Raw genomic sequence first — 14,382 nt, forward strand, 5'->3', positions numbered from 1 at the left:
GTGGCTGATCTTCTCCCTCAACTCCACCTTAATCCAGCCTGTGGCTGATCTTCTCCCTCAACTCCACCTTAATCCAGCCTGTGGCTGATCATCCACCTCAACTCCACCTTAATCCAGCCTGTGGCTGATCTTCTCCCTCAACTCCACCTTAATCCAGCCTGTGGCTGATCTTCTCCCTCAACTCCACCTTAATCCAGCCTGTGGCTGATCATCCACCTCAACTCCACCTTAATCCAGCCTGTGGCTGATCATCCACCTCAACTCCACCTTAATCCAGCCTGTGGCTGATCATCCACCTCAACTCCGCCTTAATCCAGCCTGTGGCTGATCATCCACCTCAACCCCACCTTAATCCAGCCTGTGGCTGATCTTCTCCCTCAACTCCACCTTAATCCAGCCTGTGGCTGATCTTCTCCCTCAACTCCACCTTAATCCAGCCTGTGGCTGATCATCCACCTCAACCCCACCTTAATCCAGCCTGTGGCTGATCTTCTCCCTCAACTCCACCTTAATCCAGCCTGTGGCTGATCTTCTCCCTCAACTCCACCTTAATCCAGCCTGTGGCTGATCATCCACCTCAACTCCACCTTAATCCAGCCTGTGGCTGATCATCCCCCTCAACTCCACCTTAATCCAGCCTGTGGCTGATCATCCACCTCAACTCCACCTTAATCCAGCCTGTGGCTGATCTTCTCCCTCAACTGCACCTTAATCCAGCCTGTGGCTGATCATCCACCTCAACTCCACCTTAATCCAGCCTGTGGCTGATCATCCACCTCAACTCCACCTTAATCCAGCCTGTGGCTGATCATCCACCTCAACTCCACCTTAATCCAGCCTGTGGCTGATCATCCACCTCAACTCCACCTTAATCCAGCCTGTGGCTGATCTTCTCCCTCAACTGCACCTTAATCCAGCCTGTGGCTGATCATCCACCTCAACTCCACCTTAATCCAGCCTGTGGCTGATCATCCCCCTCAACTCCACCTTAATCCAGCCTGTGGCTGATCATCCACCTCAACTCCACCTTAATCCAGCCTGTGGCTGATCTTCTCCCTCGACTCCACCTTCCCACACTCTCCCCACATCCCCTTGATTCCTCTCAGTGTCCAAAAACCTCTCGATCTCCCGGTCTTGAACCTACTCGATGACGGAGCCCCCACCGCTCTCTGGGGTGGAGAATTCCAAAGATTCACAACCCTCCCGAGTGAAGACATTTCTCCTTCATCTCAGCCCAGAATGGCCGACCCCTTCTCCTGAGACTGGGACCCCCCGTGTTCTAGACTCTCCAGCCCGGGGAGGAGGGAGAGAGTGGGGGGGGAACAGCCTCTCAGCATCGACCCTGTCAAATCCCTTCAGAATATTCTACGTTTCAGTGACACTCTAGGGAATATAGATCCATTCTACTCAATCTCTCCTCCTGGGACAATCACTCTCATCCCAGGAACCAGTCAAGCATTCCCCAATACTGAAGCAGCCCCATGGCCAAATGCAGCAAGACCTGGACACTATCCAGGCTTGGGGCTGACAAGTGGTGAGTAACATTCACACCACACAAGTGCCAGGCAATGACCATCTCCAACAAGAGAGAATTCAACCATCGCCCCCTTGACATTCAATGGCATTACCATCACTGAATCCCCCACTATCAACATCCTGGGGGTTACCATTGACCAGAAACTGAACTGGGACCAGCCATATAAATACTGTGGCTACAAGAGCAGGTCAGAGGCTGGGAATCCTGCGGAGAGTAACTCACCTCCTGACTCCCCCAAAGCCTGTCCACCATCTACAAGGCACCAGTCAGGAGTGTGATGGGACTCTCCCCACTTGCCTGGATGAGTGCGGCTCCCACAAAACTCAAGAAGCTCGACACCGTCCAGGACAAAGCAGCCCCCCGCTCGATCGGCACCCCATCCACAAACATTCACTCCCTCCACCACCGACACACAGGGGCAGCAGTGTGTGTACCATCTACAAGATGCACTGCAGCAACTCGCCAAGGCTCCTTCGACAGCGCCGCCCAAACCCACGACCTCTACAGTCTAGAAGGACTAGCAGCAGACACATGGGGAACACCACCACCTGGAAGTTCCCCTCCAAACCCCTCACCATCCCGACTTGGAAATATATCGGCTGTTCCCTTACTGTCGCTGGGTCCAAATCCTGGAACTCCCTCCCTAACAGCACCATGGGTGTACCTACACCACACGGACAAAATCCTCGAACTCCCTCCCTAACAGCGCCGTGGGTGTACCTACACCACACGGGGACAAAATCCTGGAACTCCCTCCCTAACAGCGCCGTGGGTGTACCTACACCACACGGGACAAAATCCTGGAACTCCCTCCCTAACAGCGCCGTGGGTGTACCTACACCACACGGACAAAATCCTGGAACTCCCTCCCTAACAGCGCCGTGGGTGTACCTGCACCACACGGACAAAATCCTGGGGCTCCCTCCCTAACAGCACTGTGGGTGTACCTACACCACACGGACAAAATCCTGGAACTCACTCCCTAACAGCGCTGTGTGTGTACCTACACCACACGGGGACAAAATCCTGGAACTCCCTCCCTAACAGCGCCGTGGGTGTACCTACACCACACGGACAAAATCCTGGAACTCCCTCCCTAACAGCGCTGTGTGTGTACCTACACCACACGGGGACAAAATCCTGGAACTCCCTCCCTAACAGCGCCGTGGGTGTACCTACAACACACGGGGACAAAATCCAGGAACTCCCTCCCTAACAGCGCCGGGGGTGTACCTACACCACACGGGGACAAAATCCTGGAACTCCCTCCCTAACAGCGCCGTGGGTGTACCTACACCACACGAGGACTGCAGCGGCTCACCCACCACCTTCCCAAAGGGGGCAGTTAGGGACGGGCAATAAATGCTGGGCCCGGCCAGCGAGACCCACGTGCCCCGTGATGTCAGGTGGAGGGGTCAGGTGGACAAGGAGCTGAGCGGATTCTCCTCCTCCGATGGGCCGAAGCTCCGACCTGCGGCATTCCTCGTCACCAGTGACTTAGCTTGGACAAGCAGGAGGCGATTTCGCTCCCGCTCTCTACCCTCCAAAGGGAGATTGAGGTGAGGGCAGCGAGAGACGTCAGGGGATCCCAGCCAATGCTGACCCCCCCCACCCCACCCTCACACGCCCGCTGGCACCGAGCTGGGCAGCTGCCGTGAACCCTGGCAATGCCCACCTGATCCTGAGCCTTTGCCAGCTTCTGCTTCAGCGAGGCGATCTCCTGTTCCATGGGCATCACAATCGATCGCAGCTTCTCGGCATCTTCCTGTGCCTGCAAACATGGGAAAAACACGCGGGGTAAAGATCCCTCCGCACCGTCCCCCATCAAACACTCCCAGGACAGGTACAGCACGGGGTTAGATACAGAGTAAAGCTCCCTCTACACCATCCCCATCAAACATTCCCAGGACAGGTACAGCACGGGGTTAGACACAGAGTAAATCTCTGTCTACATCGCCCCATCAAACACTCCCAGGACAGGTACAGCACGGGGTTAGATACAGAGTAAATCTCCCTCTACACTGTCTCCATCAAACACTCCCAGGACAGGTACAGCACGGGGTTAGATACAGAGTAAATCTTCCTCCGCACCGTCCCCCATCAAACACTCCCAGGACAGGTACAGCACGGGGTTAGATACAGAGTAAATCTTCCTCCGCACCGTCCCCCATCAAACACTCCCAGGGCAGGTACAGCACGGGGTTAGATACAGAGTAAATCTCCCTCTACACCGTCCCCATCAAACACTCCCAGGACAGGTACAGCATGGGGTTAGATACAGAGTAAATCTCCCTCTACACCGTCCCCATCAAACACTCCCAGGACAGGTACAGCACGGGGTTAGATTCAGAGTAAAGCTCCCTCTACACCGTCCCCATCAAACACTCCCAGGACAGGTACAGCACGGGGTTAGATACAGAGTAAATCTCCCTCTACACTGTCCCCATCAAACACTCCCAGGACAGGTACAGCACGGGCATAGACAAAGAGTAAATAACCCTCTAAACAGTCCTCATCAAACACAACGAGGACAGATACACCACGAGATAAGCTAGTTAGTAAAGCTCCCTCTACACTGTCCCCATCAAACACTCCCAGGACAGGTACAGCAAGGGGTTAGATACAGAGTAAATCTCCCTCTACACCGTCCCCATCAAACACTCCCAGGACAGGTACAGCACGGGGTTAGATACGGAGTAAATCTCCCTCTACACTGTCCCCATCAAACACTCCCAGGACAGGTACAGCACGGGGTTAGATACAGAGTAAAGCACACTCTACACTGTCCGCATCAAACACTCCCAGGACAGGTACAGCACGGGGCTAGACACAGAGTAAAGCTCCCTCTACACCGTCCCCATCAAACACTCCCAGGACAGGTACAGCACGGGGTTAGATACAGAGTAAAGCTCCCTCTACACCGTCCCCATCAAACACTCCCAGGACAGGTACAGCACGGGGTTAGATACAGAGTAAATCTCCCTCTACACTGTCCCCATCAAACACTCCCAGGACAGGTACAGCACGGGGTTAAATACAGAGTAAATCTCCCTCTACACTGTCCCCATCAAACACTCCCAGGACAGGTACAGCACGGGGTTAGATACAGAGTAAATCTCCCTCTACACTCTCGCCATCAAACACTCCCAGGACAGGTACAGCACCGGGTTAGATACAGAGTAAATCTCCCTCTACACCGTCCCCCATCAAACACTCCCAGGACAGGTACAGCACAGGGTTAGATACAGAGTAAAGCTCCCTCTACACCGTCCCCATCAAACACTCCCAGGACAGGTACAGCACGGGGTTAAATACAGAGTAAAGCCCCCTCTAAACCGTCCCCATCAAACACTCCCAGGACAGGTACAGCACGGGGTTAGATACAGAGTAAGGCTCCCTCTACACTGTCCCCATCAAACACTCCCAGGACAGGTACAGCACGGGGTTAGATACAGAGTAAATCTCCCTCTACACCGTCCCCATCAAACACTCCCAGGACAGGTACAGCACGGGGTTAGATACAGAGTAAATCTCCCTCTATACTATCCCCATCAAGCATTCCCAAGACAGTAACAGCACTGGGTTAGATACAGAGTAAATGTCCCTCTACACTGTCCCCATCAAACACTCCCAGGACAGGTACAGCACGGGGTTAGATACAGAGTAAAGCTCCCTCTACACCGTCCCCATCAAACAATCCCAGGACAGGTACAGCACGAGGTTAGATACAGAGTAAAGCTCTCTCTACACTGTCCCCATCAAAAACTCCCAGGACAGGTACAGCACTGGGTTAGATGGAGACTAATGCTCCCTTTACCTTCCTCATCTCATTCTCCAGGTTGTCTTGAGGGAGACTTCCAGAAAGGTGCCTCCGGAGTTTGGCGATTTCTCTCTCCTTGGCATCCTGAAACTGCCTCCACTGTGAACGCTCCTTCTCGACATTTCTCAGCTGCGCCTCATAGTTACTGATCGACTCTGGAGCAGAGAGAAAGTTACTAAAGTAACGTAATAGCAGAATGGGAGGGCATTGAGATGGTGGCCGGGTATGGTTTAGACCACACTCGGAGCACCGTGTATAGTTCTGGTCCGGTTAGACCACACTCAGAGCACCCACACTCGGAGCACCGTGTATAGTTCTGGGCTGGTTAGACCACACTCAGAGCACCGTGTACAGTTCTGGTCCGGTTAGACCACACTCGGAGCACCGTGTACAGTTCTGGTCTGGTTAGACCACACTCGGAGCACCGTGTACAGTTCTGGTCTGTTTAGACCACACTCGGAGCACCGTGTACAGTTCTGGTCTGTTTAGACCACACTCGGAGCACCGTGTACAGTTCTGGTCTGTTTAGACCACACTCGGAGCACCGTGTACAGTTCTGGTCTGGTTAGACCACACTCGGAGCACCGTGTACAGTTCTGGTCTGTTTAGACCACACTCGGAGCACCGTGTACAGTTCTGGTCTGGTTAGACCACACTCGGAGCACCGTGTACAGTTCTGGTCTGTTTAGACCACACTCGGAGCACCGTGTATAGTTCTGGTCTGGTTAGACCACACTCGGAGCACCGTGTACAGTTCTGGTCTGTTTAGACCACACTCGGAGCACCGTGTACAGTTCTGGTCTGTTTAGACCACACTCGGAGCACCGTGTACAGTTCTGGTCTGTTTAGACCACACTCGGAGCACCGTGTACAGTTCTGGTCCAGTTCGACCACACTCGGAGCACCGTGTACAGTTCTGGTCTGTTTAGACCACACTCGGAGCACCGTGTACAGTTCTGGTCTGTTTAGACCACACTCGGAGCACCGTGTACAGTTCTGGTCTGTTTAGACCACACTCGGAGCACCGTGTACAGTTCTGGTCTGTTTAGACCACACTCGGAGCACCATGTACAGTTCTGGTCCAGTTCGACCACACTCGGAGCACCGTGTACAGTTCTGGTCCGGTTAGACCACACTCGGAGCACCGTGTACAGTTCTGGTCCGGTTAGACCACACTCGGAGCACCGTGTACAGTTCTGGTCTGGTTAGACCACACTCGGAGCACCGTGTACAGTTCTGGTCTGGTTAGACCACACTCGGAGCACCGTGTACAGTTCTGGTCTGGTTAGACCACACTCGGAGCACTGTGTACAGTTCTGGTCTGGTTAGACCACACTCGAAGCACCGTGAACAGTTCTGGTCTGGTGAGACCACACTCGGAGCACCGTGTACAGTTCTGGTCTGGTGAGACCACACTCGTAGCTGGAATTGAAAACTCCTTTCAGTGAGGGTGACCATGAAAATATCGTAGATTGTCGCCGATACCCAGCGGGTTCACTTTAGGGAAGGAAATCTGCTGTCATTACCCGGTCTGGCCTACACGTGACTCTAGGCCCACGGTAATGCGCATGACTCTGAAATGCATCTCCGAAACGGTCTGTCAGTCAGGACTCTGCAACAAACGCTGGCCTTGCCAGCGACACCCACAGGCCATGAAAGAATTTTTTGAAATTGTACAGGTGGAATTTACAGTTTGAGTTGTACAGGCTGACGGGGTGTTCCCGTTTGTATTGTACAGGCGGACAGTGAGATTACAGTTTGTGTCGTACAGGCAGTGAGGTTACAGTTTGTGTCCTACAGGTGGACAGTGAGATTACAGTTTGTGTCGTACAGGCGGACAGTGAGGTTACAGTTTGTGTCATACAGGTGGACAGTGAGATTACAATTTCTGTTGTACAGGTTGACAGGGAGTTCCCGTTGTACATGCGGACAGGGCATTAACAGCTTGACTTGTACAGACGCACAGGGAGAGTGCAGTTTGAGTTTTGCAGGCAGACAGTGAACTTATCGGTTGAGTTGTTCAGGTTATCAGGGAGTTTCCCATTTGAGTCATACAGGTAGACGGTGGGATTACAGTTTGACTTGTACAGGTGCGCAAGGCGTTTCATTAAAAACTCATTCGCTCGCGAATCAGATGGGTTTTTACAACAATCGATGATGACTTCATGGTCACCGTTATTGAGACTAGCTTTCAATTCCCGATTTGATTAATTGAATCTAAATTCTACCGGCTGCCATGGTGGGATTCAGTTTGAGTTTTACAGGCAGACAAGCAGATTACAGGTTGAGTTGTCCAAGTGGACATGGAGATTACAGCTGGAGCTGTACAGGCAGTGAGATTACAGTTTGAGCTGTACAGGCGGACAGTTAGATTACAGCTGAGTTGTAGAAGCAGGTGGAGCTTCCTGTTTGCGTAGTACAGGCGGACAGTGAGATTACAGTTTGAGCTGTACAGGCGGACAGTTAGATTACAGCTGAGTTGTAGAGGCAGACAGGGAGTTTCCCGTTTGTGTTATACAGACTGCTGGGGAGTTTCCCATTTGTGTTGTACAGGCGGACAATTACAGATTACAGATAAACTGCACAGGCAGGCAGGGAGATTCCTGTTTGTATTGTACATGTGGACAGTGAGATTACAGTTTGTGTTGTACAAGCTGACAGTGAGGTTACAGTTTGTGTTGTACAAGCTGACAGTGAGGTTACAGTTTGTGTTGTACAGGCTGACAGTGAGTTCCCGTTCGTGTTGTAAAGGCGGACAGCGAGGTTATAATTTGCGTTGTACAGGCTGACAGGGGGTTTCCTCATTTGTGTTGTACAGGCGGACAGTGAGTTCCTGTCTGTGTTGTACAGGCAGACAGCGAGGTTACAGTTTGTGTTGTACAGGCAGACAGTGAGATTACAGCTTGTGTTGCACAGTCTGACAGGGAGTTCCCGTTTGTGTTAGACAAGCAGACAGTGAGATTACAGTTTGCGTTGTACAGGCGGACAATGAAGTTAGTTTGTGATGTACAAGCAGACAGTGAGATTACAATTTGTGTTGTACAGGCTGACAGGGAGTTTCCCGTTTGTGTTGTACAGGCTGACAAGGAGTTTCCCATTTGTGTTGTACAGGCTGACAGGGAGTTTCCCGTTTGTGTTGTACAGGCTGACAAGGAGTTTCCCGTTTGTGTTGTACAGGCTGACAGGGAGTTTCCCGTTTGTGTTGTACAGGCGGACAGGGAGTTTCCCGTTTGTGTTGTACAGGCTGACAAGGAGTTTCCCGTTTGTGTTGTACAGGCTGACAAGGGGTTTCCCGTTTGTGTTGTACAGGCGGACAGGGAGTTTCCCGTTTGTGTTGTACAGGCTGACAAGGAGTTTCCCGTTTGTGTTGTACAGGCGGACAGGGAGTTTCCCGTTTGTGTTGTACAGGCTGACAAGGAGTTTCCCGTTTGTGTTGTACAGGCTGACACGACGTTGATATCAAAACCCAAGTGCCTAGTGACCTGCTCACCCTTCATGATGGTCTGTAGCGACGCCACCTCCTCCTGGCAGTGCTGCTTCACCTGGTCGATGGCCTCCTGCTTGGTGCTCTCTGACACTGTGGCTATGGCCTTGATGTTCTCGATTTCAGCCAGCGCCTCAGACAGTTGGAGCTGCAAGGCTTCCACACTACAGTCCACTGGGGCCCCTGCAAGCGGGAGAGAGTGGAATTCAGGTCCACCGCGAGGGCTGGACAGGCCGAGGGCAAGGTGGGGTTAACGTGGGGGAGGGGGGGGGGGGGCGGTGCGGTTAACGTGGGGGGTCAGAGGGTGGAATTAACGTGGGGGGTCAGAGGGTGGGGTTAATGTGGGGGTCAGAGGGTGGAATTAACGTGGGGGGTCAGAGGGTGGGGTTAACGTGGGGTGGGGGGGGGGCGTCCGACGGTGGGGTTAACGTGGGGGGGGGGACAGAGGGTGGGATTAAAGTGGGAGGTCAGAGGGTGGGGTTAACGTGGGAGGTCAGAGGGTGGGGTTAACGTGGGAGGTCAGAGGGTGGGGTTAACGTGGGAGGTCAGGGGTTGGGGTTAAAGTGGGAGGTCAGAGGGAGTGGTTAACGTGGGGGGGTCAGAGGGTGGGATTAACGTTGGGGGGGGTCAGAGGGTGGGGTTAACGTGGGGGGTCAGGGGGGTGGGGTTAATGTGGGCAGGGTCAAAGGGTGGGATTAACGTGGGGGGGGCCAGAGGGTGGGGTTAACGTGGGAGGTCAGAGAGTGGGATTAACGTGGGGGGTCAGAGGGTGAAGTTAACGTGGGAGGTCAGAGGGTGGGATTAACGTGTGGGGTCAGAGGGTGGGGTTAACGTGGGAGGTCAGAGGGTGGGGTTAACGTGGGGGGGTCAGAGGGTGGGGTTAACGTGGGAGGTCAGAGGGTGGGGTTAACGTGGGGGGGTCAGAGGGTGGGGTTAACGTGGGGTGTCGGGGGGTGGGGTTAACATGGGTGGGTCAGAGGGTGGGATTAACCTGGGGGGATCAGGGGGGTGGGGTTACGTGGGAGGTCAGAAGGAGGAGTTAACATGGGAGGTCAGAGGGAGGGGTTAACGTGGGGGGGTCAAAGGGTGGGATTAACATGGGGGGGGTCAGAGGGTGGGGTTAACATGGGGGGGTCAAAGGGTGGGATTAACGTCGGGGGGGTGTCAAATGGTGGGGTTAACGTGGGAGGTCAGGAGTGGGGTTAACGTGGGAGGTCAGAGGGTGGGGTTAACGTGGGAAGTCAGGGGGTGGGGTTAACGTGGGAGGTCAGGGGGTGGGGTTAACGTGGGAGGTCAGGGGGTGGGGTTAACGTGGGAGGTCAGAGGGTGAGGTTAGCGTGGGGGGTCAGAGGATGAAGTTAACGTGGGAGGTCAGAGGGTGGGGTTAACATGGGAGGTCAGAGGGTGGGGTTAAAGTGGGAGGTCAGAGGGTGGGATTAACGTGGGGAGTCAGGGGTTGGGGTTAAAGTGGGAGGTCAGAGGGAGGGGTTAACATGGGGGTCAGAGGGTGGGGTTAACGTGGGGGGTGTCAGAGGGTGGGATTAACGTGGGAGGTCAGAGGGTGGAGTTAAGGTGGAAGGTCAGGGGGTGGGGTTAACATGGGGGGTCAGATGGGGGGGTTAACGTGGAAGGTCAGAGGGTAGGATTAACGCGGGAGGTCAGAGGGTGAGGTTAACGTGGGAGCTCAGAGGGTGAGGTTAACGTGGGAGGTCAGAGGGTGAGGTTAACATGGGAGGTCAGAGGGTGGGATTAAGGTGGGGGGTCAGAGGGTGAGGTTAACGTGGGAGGTCAGGGCGAGGTTAATGTGGGAGGTCAGGGGGGGTTAACGTGGGAGGTCAGAGGGTGGGGTTAACGTGGGAGGTCAGAGGGTGGATTAATGCGGGGGGTCAGAGGGTGGGATTAACGTGGGAGGTCAGAGGGTGAGGGTAACGTGGGAGGTCAGAGGGTGGGGTTAACGTGGGAGGTCAGAGGGTGGGATTAACGTGGGAGGTCAGAGGGTGGGATTAACGTGGGGGGGTCAGAGGGTGAGGTTAACGTGGGAGGTCAGAGGGTGGGGTTAACGTGGGAGGTCAGAGTGTGGGATTATCGTGGGGGGTCAGAGGGTGGGATTAACGTGGGGGGTCAGAGGGTGAGGTTAACGTGGGAGGTCAGAGGGTGGGATTAACGTGGGAGGTCAGAGGGTGGGATTAACGTGAGGGATCAGAGGGTGAGGTTAACGTGGGAGGTCAGAGGGTTGGATTAACGTGGGAGCTCAGAGGGTGGGGTTAACATGGGGGGTCAGAGGGTGAGGTTAACATGGGAGGTCAGAGGGTGGGGTTAACGTGGGAGGTCAGAGGGTGAGATTAACGTGGGAGGTCAGAGGGTGAGGTTAACGTGGGGGGTCAGAGGGTGAGGTTAACGTGGGAGGTCAGAGGGTGGGGTTAACGTGGGGGGTCAGAGGGTGAGGTTAACGTGCGAGGTCAGAGGGAGTGGTTAACGTGGGAGGTCAGAGGGTGGGATTAACGTGGGAGGTCAGAGGGTGGGGTTAACGTGGGAGCTCAGAGGGTGAGGTTAACGTGGGGGGTCAGAGGGTGGGGTTAACATGGGGGGTCAGAGGGTGGGGTTAACATGGGGGGTCAGAGGGTGGGGTTAACGTGGGGGGTCAGAGGGTAGGGTTAACGTGGGGGGTCAGAGGGAGTGGTTAACGTGGGGGGGTCAGAGGGTGGGGTTAACGTGGGAGGTCAGAGGGTGGGGTTAACGTGGGGGGGTCAGAGGGTGGGATTAACGTGGGGGGTCAGAGGGTGAGGTTAACGTGGGGGGGTCAGAGGGTGGGATTAACGTGGGGGGGTCAGAGGGTGAGGTTAACGTGGGAGGTCAGAGGGTGGGGTTAACGTGGGAGGTCAGAGGGTGGGGTTAACGTGGGAGGTCAGAGTGTGGGATTATCGTGGGAGGTCAGAGGGTAGGATTAACGTGGGGGTTCAGAGGGTGAAATTAACGTGGGAGGTCAGAGGGTGAAGTTAACGTGGGAGGTCAGAGGGTGAGGTTAACGTGGGAGGTCAGAGGGTGAGGTTAACGTGGGGGGTCAGAGGGTGAGGTTAACGTGGGAGGTCAGAGGGTGGGGTTAACGTGGGAGGTCAGAGTGTGGGATTATCGTGGGAGGTCAGAGGGTAGGATTAACGTGGGGGTTCAGAGGGTGAAATTAACGTGGGAGGTCAGAGGGTGAAGTTAACGTGGGAGGTCAGAGGGTGAGGTTAACGTGGGAGGTCAGAGGGTGAAGTTAACGTGGGGGGTCAGAGGGTGGGATTAACTTGGGGGGTCAGAGGGTGAGGTTAACGTGGGAGGTCAGAGGGTGGGATTAACGTGTGAGGTCAGAGGGTGGGATTAACGTGAGGGGTCAGAGGGTGAGGTTAACGTGGGAGGTCAGAGGGTTGGATTAACGTGGGAGGTCAGAGGGTGAGGTTAACGTGGGGGGGTCAGAGGGTGAGGTTAACATGGGAGGTCAGAGGGTGGGGTTAACGTGGGAGGTCAGAGGGTGAGATTAACGTGGGAGGTCAGAGGGTGAGGTTAACGTGGGGGGTCAGAGGGTGAGGTTAACGTGGGAGGTCAGAGGGTGGGGTTAACGTGGGGGGTCAGAGGGTGAGGTTAACGTGGGAGGTCAGAGTGTGGGATTATCGTGGGAGGTCAGAGGGTGGGATTAACGTGGGGGGGTCAGAGGGTGGGGTTAACGTGGGAGGTCAGAGTGTGGGATTATCGTGGGAGGTCAGAGGGTGGGATTAACGTGGGGGGGTCAGAGGGTGGGGTTAACGTGGGAGGTCAGAGGGTGGGGTTAACGTGGGAGGTCAGAGGGTGGGGTTAACGTGGGAGGTCAGAGGGTGGGGTTAACGTGGGAGGTCAGAGGGTGGGGTTAACAGAGGGAGGGATTAACGGGGGGGGGCAGGTCGGGGGAGAGGGGTGCGGCAGCTTGGGGGAGTGGGCGGGGCCAGTGGGAGTGGGCGGGGCTGGGGGAGTGGGTGGGGTGGGAGAATGGGCAAGGCTGGGGGAGTGGGTGGGGCTGGGGGAGTGGGTGGGGCTGGGAGAGTGGGCGGGGCTGGGGGAGTGGGTGGGGTTGGGGGAGTGGGCGAGGCTGGGGGAGTGGGCGGGGCTGGGGGAGCGGGCGGGGCTGGGGGAGTGGGTGGGGCTGGGAGAATGGGCGGGGCTGGGGGAGTGGGTGGGGTTGGGGGATTGGGTGGGGCTGGGGGTGTGGGTGGGGTGGGGGGAGTGGGTGGGGCTGGGGGAGTGGGCGGGGTGGGAGAATGGGCGAGGCTGGGGGAGTGGGCGTGGCTGGGGGAGTGGGTGGGGCTGGGGGAGTGGGTGGGGCTGGGAGAGTGGGCAGGGCTGGGGGAGTGGGTGGGGTTGGGGGAGTGGGTGGGGCTGGGGGAGTGGGCGGGGTGGGAGAATGGGCAAGGCTGGGGGAGTGGGCGGGGCTGAGGGAGTGGGCGGGGCCAGCGCTAGTGGGTGGGGCTGGGGAGTGGGTAGGGCTGGGCAGTGGGCGGGGCTGGGGTAGTGGGTGGGGCTGCGGGAGTGGGCGGGGATGGAGAAGGGCGGGGCTGGAGGGAGGGTGGGGCTGGGGGAGTGGGTGGGGCTGGGGGAGTGGGTGGGGTGGGAGAATGGGCGGGGCTGGAGGGAGGAGGGTGGGGCTGAGGAATAGGCGGGGCTGAGGAGTGGGCAGGGCTGGGGAATAGGAGGGGCTGAGGAGTGGGCGGTGCTGAGGAGTGGGCGGTGCTGAGGAGTGGGCGGGGCTGGGGGATAGGAGGGGCTGGCGGGGAGTGGGCAGGACCCAGATGGTGGGCAGGCTTAGGGGGCAGGGAGACGTGGGGGGGGGGGGGGGGGGGGGGGGGTGGGGGCGGGGGTGTCCTGTCTTGGAGTAGTGGGCGGGCCTGGGGAAATGGGCGGGCCTGGGGGAAATGGGCGGGCCTGAGAGAAGTGGGCGGCGCTGACGCGAGGAGGGCGGGGTTAGCTGTGACGGGCGAGGGGCGGGGCAAATGACGGGAGGGGCGTGGCGCGGCAAAGAAGTGGAGGCGCGGCCACCGCTGGGGTGAAAGGTCAAGCCGCGGCCCGGTCATTTTAGGCTCCCCGCGCCGGCGGAGATCCCACCTGTTTCCCCACACCCCAGCCCAGCCTTACCGCCTTCACCAGCCGGCGGCTCGCTGCCTCCCCCTCCGCCGGCCTCCATCTGCCCGGGCTCATCCCCCAGCTTTCCCTTGTCCGTCTTCAACGCCGCGCCTCAGCGCTCCAGCCGGCACCAGGTCGTCACCATTTCCTCTTCCTTGCAGCAGACCGCCTCTTCCCTTCCTCCCGCCCCCGCCCCCCCCCCCCCGGAGGACCGACCGGCGGTCCTCCGGTATCCCGGTGGGCGGCGCGGCAGCGTGGGAGGACCCACCGGCGATCTTCCAACGTCCCGGCGGCCAGCGGGCGGCAGCCCGAGCCTGGAGGACCTACCCTTGAGTCCTCCAGTGTCCCAGGGGGGAGTGGGGTTGGGGGGGGGTGGGTGGTGGTGGTGATCAAGCCCGCTGAGCCGTGGAA

General features: G+C 56.9%; 1 protein-coding gene across 1 annotated transcript in view; it reads right to left on the reverse strand.

The window, feature by feature from the left end:
* The window catches only part of LOC121273050 (rab GTPase-binding effector protein 2-like), an 86,519-nt gene extending 72,365 nt beyond the window's left edge, over window positions 1–14,154 (reverse strand). The window contains 4 exon segments of the mRNA XM_041180001.1: window positions 3,213–3,308; window positions 5,355–5,512; window positions 8,848–9,024; window positions 13,984–14,154. Of these exon segments, the coding sequence (XP_041035935.1) occupies window positions 3,213–3,308; window positions 5,355–5,512; window positions 8,848–9,024; window positions 13,984–14,032 (480 nt within the window). The 5' untranslated portion in view covers window positions 14,033–14,154.
* Window positions 14,155–14,382: the final 228 nt, after the last annotated feature.

Source organism: Carcharodon carcharias, chromosome 38 (assembly GCF_017639515.1).
Source record: "Carcharodon carcharias isolate sCarCar2 chromosome 38, sCarCar2.pri, whole genome shotgun sequence".
In the NCBI taxonomy this organism is placed as follows: domain Eukaryota; kingdom Metazoa; phylum Chordata; class Chondrichthyes; order Lamniformes; family Lamnidae; genus Carcharodon; species Carcharodon carcharias.